We start from the raw sequence: 8,964 nt of genomic DNA, 5'->3' as shown, positions 1-8,964 counted from the left end.
TTGTGACTCTGGCCACTCTTTCAGGAGGTGTCTGTAACCCATTGCTGCATTTTCCTGCTAAGGCAGGGTTAGAAACAACATGCAACTCCCCGCTGAATGGAGTGTGATACAAATTATTTTAATAGCTCTGTCTTTGATGTTGGGATGAGCTCTTCGTGTCACCTGCTTCATGTCTCCATATCATTTGGGTACCTAAGCTGAAAAAGTGGTATCAGGCATGTGAGAGCTGGATAGTGGGGATGTGTTCAGCACATTATTGGCTGGTTTCTCCAGGGGTAAATTGGAAGCCTACCTACTTCTCTTCAGTGTATTCCTGCACTCATCTTCAAACTAACTTGACAGAATGCTCCCAGAGGACCTATCCTTGGTTTCAAGCAGTGCCATGCACAGTTAGGACTGTGAACTCGGGAGTAGTGTCTGCAGACGTGCATGCCTTGGGAACCTATCAGTACTTGATTGTATTCAACTCAGTATTCTGAATAAAGAAGCTACAGTAGCCTGGATTACTGCAGCTATTACTCTTACTGCAAAGCAATTCTTGTCTGTATTTTAATTCTGTAGGAGATCTGGACACCTTTTTCCACATGATTTTGTTTTGGCTCAAACTTGCTTCTTTAGATGGTCTGTAAATATTTTTGCATGTTAGTGGAATTAGCTGAAGTGAAAAAATACCCTTGAAAAAATCTCAGTATTTTAACTGTGTTTTGAAACACCATTTCTGTCTGAAACTCAAAGAAAAGATGTTTTGAATTGAACAACATGTGTGTTTCAAGCCCAAGTGAAACTTACTTTGACATATTTCTTTTACCTGAAAATGAAGACTTTTGGTCATTGTTGACTTTTCCCTTGGCCATCAAGTGAACCGAAAGATTACTTTTATTGCAGCTGTTATGGTGCGGTGCATGCCATGGGCCTATTTGTGAGTTTGCCCTGGCAACCTACCTCCCTCAGGCCCTGGGGGATCCCCTGGATGGGGTTATCACACACTTGGTGTCAAAAGAAGAGCTCCTGTGCGCTCTCCTCCATTCCCACCCCATAAATCCTACTTTCTTAGCTATTTGGCTCCAATAGCCAGGGTGTCTGAGGGCATACTGGACTTCTGAAGGATTTCTTCTCCCAGTCCCTTTACAAAGCAAGGCTGGTCTCTCTTTGCCTCTGTGAGAGAGGCTCAGGCATCTTGGCTCTCATCTGAGCTTTCTGGGCAGCAATGTGGGCCATGCCTTGGCTAAACCAACAGCTTTTCCTCTGAATGTGTCAGCAGCCCAAGCTTAGCAGTGTCTCACTGTCACTGTGTGATCTGCTCCCGGCCCGTAGGCGGCTATCTTCTCGTTTGTGACTCGGGCATCAGAGTTTCTGAAGCAGGGATTAACTTTCTGTGCTGTGTCTTCCTGGTGCTGCATCAGTGAGCCCGTGACTGGAGCTTGTCGGTGGTTTAGTTTGGTTGCTAAACAATAAGAAAAAAGGCACCAAATTTGCTTATGAGAGTGTCTGTGGATTGTGTGAAGGATCCACACGTGTCTCTGCTGCTTTTAAATATTACTGCCTGTTCCTGGCTCAGGACATGTGTCCTGTTTAAAGTTGTGCTACCTCCCACATCTTAAAGCTCAGCCTAATTCCTTTTGCAGTGTGAAGCACATTGAGTGATCCCAGTAGGTTACACCTCTTGGCAGCACCACCTCACTCACGCTGTGTTGTAAACAGTCTTCTGTTGCTGCTTGGCTCATGCTTGTGCATTTGCTTTCATCATTTTGTAATTTTAGATTTGAATTTATCTGATGGACCTAAGGCCATTATAGGGTGCTCACTGCTATAATATGAGTGATTCACAATCCACAATGCAGTGATTTGCTTCTTCTCCAATAACTCCATAGAGTCATAGAAGGAGGGAGCAGAAGTGATACGAGTTTACTTATAAAGAGGCCAGATAATACACTGGATTAAGAATGGGCTGAACTGATTCTCCTTTTTAAAAAGGAGCACTAAAGAAAATAATAATTATATTCTGATTATTGGACTGCCACTTTACTAGACCTTACTTTTAAAATCCTTCTTTCTTCAGTCAACCTCATTTTCTCTTATCTCCTCATAGTTTTGGATTGCCATCATTTTAGGTGTCAGTGCTAAACTGCCAAATAGAGCCCCAGAAAATTTTTGTTGATAGGTCATTTTAATCTTGAAGATATTTAAAGAGTCATGTCATTGTCATGCAAACATATTTTGTGTTGATCATATTTAATGTTTTGATTTGAGACCTAATAACTTAAACTGACTGCATATAAAAATTAATTACAAGTTAACAAATTACTTGTTAATGATTAATGCAATAACCAGAGTATAATTAATAGTGATCATTAAAATTTAATTGCTAAATAATATAATTAGAAATAAATTATAAATTACATATTTATTGATCTGAAAGCATGATCAGCCACCATACTGCTGGTATGGGAATCTCTGACATTTCCAATACTTTATTTTTCGACACAAAACCAATATCTAAGTCCCAAATGTAAGAGTAGGAGTTAGTAAAAGTTACTTGAATATGCCTGAAAACCAGGCAGGCTTAGGTTTGACGTGACAAACTGTTTTGGAGTCTCACTAATTTCTAGCCTGTATGCTGCAGGGTAATCAGTACAATTCCCACAAAATCCATGAAGGTTTTAATGAGCTGTGACATGTTCAGCGCACAGTCAGCATGAAGCAGTGCAGTGTGAGGAAGCTTTTGGCAAAGGCTGATGCACATAGATCCTGGCTTCTGAGAAGCCAGCTGCTAATTCTGACATTTGCCCAGGGAACTCGAATAGTGGGAACTCTGTACCACCTCAATTCAGTGCTTTCTCTATAAAGTTACTGTATCCATAATTCATAAATATATTTGCTAAACAAGTTTCCCCTACTGTTGCTGTTCTAGGATACTCAGTGTAGATGTTTCTGCTAGAACACTTTTGTTCTTTATTAGAGGACAGGGATTATCCTGTCCTCCAGTTTTTCCAAGATTCAACTTTGGCAAAAGTCACTGATCTTAAAGGTACATATCCCATTGGTTTCTTTCACTTTAGCTAGATTCTGACTTTTTGTAGATGCTCACTCTTGAGGTTTTGTAGGCATCATAAAATCCTGAATCTATCCTTTTGAGAATAGACAGTGACATCCATAAACAAAATTGGGGAGAAAGGTGACTACTCATTTGAGGCCAAAGAAATTATGTTCATTTCAGATTTCAGCATCCTAAACGAAATACTTCTGACTGAGAGCTACTTTATTTTTTTTTTAATTTGTTGGTCAAATTTGCTATGCTCAAACTTTAAAGGAATGATTTTATTTTAATCCTTTCTAAAATGTAAAGGCATATGATATATTAATCATATTCTTACAAAGTCAAAGACCAAGAAATTTCAGTAAACACTTCAGTGAAGCCAACTCTTTCTCAGTCAGATGCCATCCTCTGCTAGTCAGAATCACAGCACTGAGCTAAACCAAGAGTGAATGAAAACTCAAGCAAAATTTGTAACAGGAAGGATATCTTTTATTAGGTCAACTAATGCAGCTAAAAATAAGAAACGGACATACTTTTGTGTACGCAAACACTCTGGCATGCACATAGATGAAACTGGATTTGATTTTTGTTAAATAAACACCAATGCATGTATTGAAATTAACAGGGAAAAGGGATGGCTGCTGACAGAGGGGGCAGACTTTTAAAATTCTTAAGTACTCTTAGTTTGGTGGGTGAAGAGACATGCCCATAGCACTCTTTGAGTTGCCTGGATCCTTTAACAGTTGTTCCTTTCCACTGAAAACTTGCTGAGCAGTAGCTAAAGATTTTAGGGGAACAAACACTGGGGAATGGTGTACTGAGCACTATGGTGAAAGTAGCCCAGAAACAAGATATGGAGGCTTTCAAGAGGTTCCTCCCTTCCTTCCCCCTGCTTAAACCACACACAGAAACACATCCTAGGTGGTCAAGGAGGCATTGCCTAGAAGTACAAAGTGCCTGAATAGCACATGTATGTGATTGTTACACTGGGATAAAAGCTGGAGTCGGGACAAGGGCAGATCCCGCTGCTTCAGTGTTTGTACTTTTTGAAAAGCCAGTTTGGCAAGCAGTATAACAAGAGCCTAACAAGTGGATGGACATATGGGGAGGCAAAATAATTATGCATTAGGAAGACTGTGCAGATGTGAGCTGAAGTAAGGGCGTAACTCCATATGGCGCATTGCTGACCTTCAGTGGGTGTCTGAATGACAGTACGCGGTACGGGTCGCACCATCTGAGGGATGCTGTAGTGGGAGCGGGGCTGAAACCGGACAGAACTGGATTTACACAGATCATCTGCTTCCTAGAAAACAATAAAGCAGCTACTGACAGCTGTTGTGTCGGAGATCACCATGGTATTACTGCACCTTGCAACTCTGACACCTTCTCTAAACACTTAGTGTATACCATGTTTCAGGAAAAAAAATATTGTGACCACTGCTAAAGTGATGGTGGCCCTTAATCTCTGTTAACCCCCTGCGCAGGGAGATCATAGGTGAGTGTACAGGACACCTGATTTCTGTCCATGTTCTGTATGGTTTAAAAGCCTTTATATGTCTTTGGAGAGGAAATTAGTTAATCCTGTCAAGCAGAATATTAAAAATTCTGTGGTTAGCATGTTTATTTGAGAAACATCATGGACTTCTTTTATAAACTAACCCGAGAGGGATGTGCATGTTTGGTAGAATAGCTGTAGCACTCTGTTATTAGGAAAGTATGATGAGTGGAGGGCTTAATTCTTCAACCTAGAAATTCTTTGATGAAATACATTTGATAAATTCAAACTATGACTTATGATTTCCTTTTTCCTTTTGGTTGTTAATCCTAACACTGGATAAGAGTTTGGCCTCATTTTATCAATGGCTGCTTGAAGTGCTCAGGAGGATTTGCTCCACTATTCACCAGAAGTCTTTGATATATGAGATTGTAGGCTAACACTGATCATCTTTTGTGAGGAAGTGTCACAATACATACATCGATCATCCAAGCCTCTATCTGTCAGACTCTCCCAACCCAACCGTATTTTTCATGACACAATGCAGCGCATGGCCTTTAAATTACCCATCTGTCTGACAAATCAGTGAGTGTGGCAGAAACTGGCAGCAGTTTGACGTCGCCTATCACTTTAACTGAAGTGAAAGTAATGCAAACAGATTTATGGGATCCCCTTTGATTATAGACTATGAATATATTTGGAATTGATGTTTGTGAGAGAGACACAACAGAGAGAGAGAGAGAGAGAGAGAGGCAGCAAAGGCTTGTAGGTAAAAGCACTAGTGTTGGGTTTGCAGCTTTGCATTTACTATGAGGGAGATTGTTGAGTTCTTAATTTTTTCCCTTCACATATGTTGCATCTCAAGTGAATACCTCTGCCTTTTTTTTTCCCTCCTTTTTTTTTTTCTCCTTGGTGATTATTTAGCTGTTCTAAATTCATAACTTTATAATTATAAAGGATGAGTTTTCTTAAATGTATTTGCAGTACAGCTATCAAATATATCTATAGGATTCACTGCATAGCAATAAATATTGCAGAATTTCCAAGTGTGCTCTGAATACAGTAGAGCACAGCAGAATACAAATGGCTGTTGTAAGCTGACAAGGATGGCTTCTTGCTGCAATGCTGGTGAGGATTTAAGTTTTCTGATGAAGCAGAGCAAAGCAGTGACTTTGGATTTTTTTCATCTAATGGTTTATCTTTGTTGCAGAAGTAACCAAAACTTTGGCTTTTATCCTTTGATACCTCCCTGCAGAGGCTCTGGCCCTAGAACAGTATTGCTTTGAACCTGGTTCATAACCAAAGTATGCTGTAACAAGCCTGATTTTTTAGAAAGAGGATTTGATCCTACTTGTTGAGGCTGTTGTTTAAGTGTAGTGGTGAATTTGTGATGGTGAAAGCTGGGACTGAAAACTACTGAGTATGTCTCACATACAGGCAACAACATGCCCATTCAACAACTCTTGGCTGCAGCTGAGCTCTTGAAGCCCTGAGCCATCCAATCCAAGTAAGTGGTAAGGTGGTACTCTTTGGGCATTAGTACTTTTGTTGAATCATTTTCTAAGCTCTCTGGAGCTTACAGAAGCTCCTTTTGATACTTTGCTTGACTTTCTTCAGAGAAACCATAAACTTAAGTGATTCCTTTCTTTTCAAATAAATAGGTTTTTTTAACAAAGGTGTAGGCATTGGAAATCACTTAACAAAATGGATAGTTGTGGTTCAGCTGTGACAGGTTTTGACTACTGGGTTTTGCTTGGGGGGTGTTGGCATAATCTTGAGCTGAATTTAGTTTCAGCCTCTGGCTGCGTTTCGTGCCTCTGTGGGTCTTTCAAAACAATGGAGGGAAGATGGCTTCTGGGGCAGATATTTTCTAAACAAACCAAACAGGTTTTTCGCTTTTCCCCTAGCTAGCGTTTGCCTTGGAAAGGGAGAAACAGGTAACATTCTCCTGCTTGATAAACTGTAGAGGCTTTCATTATGTTGGTTACTACATGGAACAAAACAGGCCTGCTGCACAAAGGAAAAGGTGCTGGCAAATGGAGTTCATCACTGATGGGATAGGTACTTTCCAGCCCACAGTTACTTATTTAGAAACCACATCCTAGCTCCTGTAAATGGGCTATTGGCAGTGCCACTCCTGCATTTTCAGGGAGTCTTCATCTCTAGCCTTTGTACATGATGATGAGACACACTTTTACTTCCAGGCGCAGGCTTCTGCCAAGCTTCTGGCAGCTGGTTTCTTGCATAAGCATCTCTTCCCACCTCCCTAGGTGAGAGGTGAAGATGGTGATGCCAAGTGTTGCATCTCCTCACACAAGGTTGTGTCTGCAGGATTTCATGAGGCCTCTGCAGAAACAGTGCGGCAGTTTGCAACAAAATTTAGGGCTCATGGGCAGGAACAAGTACAGCAGACAACAGAGATCTTGGTGTCTGACTGAGGTTGCCATGTAGGTTTTGAAGTGCCCAGGAGCCTCTGGATGCTTCCTACAAGGGAAGGCTAGGTGGTCTTTGGGGTCTGTTTGTCTCTCTTCCTGTTTGGAACTTGGTTAGTGGGAGCCTATGCAAAGCTTTGTTTTGGCTGAAGCAAACCCTGACATATTTGCATTTAGCCCCTAGCAGGCTAGGACATTCACAGTACTTGCTGGTTTTTTGAACCCAATCTATTCCTGTTTAACAGTCTCCATCCACAGTTCTCCCATTAGATCCTGCCTGCCTGCATCCCACATCCATTCTGGAGACAGTGTACACTCATTGGAGAGCCCTGTGTGCAAGTCCCACACCTTGTTGGTGTTTGTGAGGGAAGCCAAATCTACATTTGGAGCACATAAGACAGATGTACTGTCCCAGTGTAGTGTTCAACGCATGGACACCAGCTAGGTTAGCATCACAGTGAAAAGGAAAGCTACAGCTGGTGTCTTTGCTAAGGTTGTTCTTCTGGTATAATCCTGTCTCTGCTATGCATTTTTTTTTTTTCAAGCACAGTTTTGTCAGTGAGGGATCTCACCAAGGCAGGCATGACTTTGGTAGAGCCGTGGCTTTAGGCATGTTCTGCATGGCTCTATTAGCAGAGCAGTGGGCACGTGTGAGCAAAGTCACATGGAGGTCCCTTTCAGTTTAAACTAGTTCTAGGCTATTCTCTGTAGGCAGGAGCTCTGAAACTTGAGGAAAGCATTGGCTTCTAGTGCTGTCCTTCAGTACAGCGTGGTCTGAATGTCATGTCTAGGACCCAGTGAATGATACCAGATTAAGATCTCTAAGCATAGCCTGGCCCCTCTGCTTATAGTCCCTTTGGCTAGCTGCTGATGAGTCAAAACACCTTCTTTTCATGAATAATGAATTTTTCTTTACCTCTAGGGAAGATGCATAAACTTCACTCGGGTGAAATCGGATGGAACTTCTGCCCCTTACAGCCCACCGCCAAAGCTGCCGCAGCGCGATGATGTTCCTCTCAACAACGCTCCAAGGAATCTTTCTTCTCCCGTGTCTCTGCAGCCCCCTTCCAGGCAGCCACCTCCTGGACCACCCCCATCCCGAGCCCCTCCTGGACCTCCTCCTTCACGTCCACCCCCGCAGCCCATGGCTTAGAGTGCAGCAAAACCCTGATCGACAAAACACGTCTCTGCTGAACACGGCATATTTATTGAGTATTGGTTTACAGTTAAAGATATCGGAATTTGTTGCTGGTCAGCAAAAAAAGAAGAAAAAAAAAAAAAAAAAAGAAAAATTGCCAAGTGTCAATTTTAGTGTATGAATATATTTATACCACACGTGCTGAGTAAACATTCAGTGGATAGATTCAGAGCTATGGGGTATAGAAACAAACCAAAATGATCATCTAGATACAATAGCAGATTTTGTATGTATGCATTTGAAGACCTATTTACATGTGACATTTGTCTGACTTGGTATGTCAGATCATTCATTAATAACTTTAGCCGGTACATGTGCATCAGTTGTTTTGATAGCTGCCACCTGCAAGTTGGTTAAACATAGTTCATTGAGGAATTTGCTTTCTTTTCCCCAATAGTACTGCATCCAGATGTTAACATGGAACAATAATTGCAAAGATAACTTTCTGCCTTCGGTTCTGCAGGTGGAATTTCCATGAAAGTTTATAAGACTATAACAGTAATGAGGTAAAATTAGACTATGTGCCAATAATCTAGCAACAGTAATCTAGCATAGAAGAGAGGTATCTTTTTCTCCTGAGAAAATCAATTCTGCGCCTGCCGTCTCTGTGTATGTTTAGACTTGGTTGCATAGGATAGCCACTGAAGGCCAGATACTGGTTCTAGAAATCCAAACCTTGAACAAGACCTGGGTTCAGATATGTCTAAAGCTCAGAGGAATTTTGAGAAAAACATTTTGGCTAGTTTTCATTTACAGAAAACATGATCCAAAATGGAGCAAATATACATGCAATTTGAGCACG

General features: G+C 41.3%; 1 protein-coding gene across 1 annotated transcript in view; it reads left to right on the top strand.

The window, feature by feature from the left end:
* LOC104527469 (anthrax toxin receptor 1) overlaps nucleotides 1–8,694 on the top strand; it is a gene marked incomplete at its 5' end in the record, with an annotated part of 44,464 nt that extends 35,770 nt beyond the window's left edge. Inside the window, one exon of the mRNA XM_010171193.2 lies at nucleotides 7,887–8,694. Coding sequence (XP_010169495.1) covers nucleotides 7,887–8,117 — 231 coding nt within the window. The remainder of the gene's footprint in view (nucleotides 1–7,886) is intronic.
* Between the last annotated feature and the right edge of the window lie 270 nt (nucleotides 8,695–8,964).

The sequence above is a fragment of the Antrostomus carolinensis genome, unplaced genomic scaffold (genome assembly GCF_000700745.2).
Source record: "Antrostomus carolinensis isolate BGI_N321 unplaced genomic scaffold, ASM70074v2 scaffold12577, whole genome shotgun sequence".
Classification (NCBI taxonomy): domain Eukaryota; kingdom Metazoa; phylum Chordata; class Aves; order Caprimulgiformes; family Caprimulgidae; genus Antrostomus; species Antrostomus carolinensis.
The sequence above is the reverse complement of the archived record's forward strand: the minus strand, read 5'-3'. Positions and strand labels throughout refer to the sequence as shown.